Here is a 453-nt window from a genome sequence, read left to right as displayed (position 1 = left end):
GACCCCACCGAGCCAGCTCCGCCCAGTCCCGTCTACTACACTACCGCCAGTGGAGAGCCGCCATTGCTGAAGCTCGTAGCGCCGGCGGAGGAGAGCGCGCCGGCAGGGAAGAGACCTTGTTGTGGGGTCATGTGACTTCCAGAGAACATTCCGCACTCCGGCGATGAGCGGGGGGGCGGGACTTTTAAGGATGAATTGGGCCGGCAGAGGCGGAGCCTTACCCAGGAAATTGGGCCGGCAGAGGCGGAGCCTTACCAAGGAAATTGGGACGGAAGAGGCGGAGCCTTACCAAGGAAATTGGGACGGAAGAGGCGGAGCCTTACCAAGGAAATTGGGTCGGCAGAGGTGGAGCCTTACCCCAGAAATTGGGTCGGCAGAGGCGGCCCCCCGGAACATCGGCCTTTTTATGATGTCATTTTTAATGGAAGGTTTTGTGTTTTATTTCTGATGGAA

General features: G+C 58.5%; 1 protein-coding gene across 1 annotated transcript in view; it reads left to right on the top strand.

Annotated features, from left to right (window-relative positions):
• LOC108803580 (protein phosphatase 1 regulatory inhibitor subunit 16B-like) overlaps positions 1-376 on the top strand; it is a 22,735-nt gene extending 22,359 nt beyond the window's left edge. Inside the window, exons 12-14 of the mRNA XM_018575411.1 lie at positions 7-138; positions 183-215; positions 343-376. Of these exons, the coding sequence (XP_018430913.1) occupies positions 7-135 (129 nt within the window). The 3' untranslated portion in view covers positions 136-138; positions 183-215; positions 343-376. The remainder of the gene's footprint in view (positions 1-6; positions 139-182; positions 216-342) is intronic.
• Positions 377-453: the final 77 nt, after the last annotated feature.

This window comes from Nanorana parkeri, unplaced genomic scaffold (assembly GCF_000935625.1).
Source record: "Nanorana parkeri isolate BGI_ZX_2015 unplaced genomic scaffold, ASM93562v1 scaffold3893, whole genome shotgun sequence".
Classification (NCBI taxonomy): Eukaryota; Metazoa; Chordata; class Amphibia; order Anura; family Dicroglossidae; genus Nanorana; species Nanorana parkeri.
Note: the sequence above shows the minus strand (reverse complement) of the source record. Positions and strands in the feature narration are given on the sequence as shown.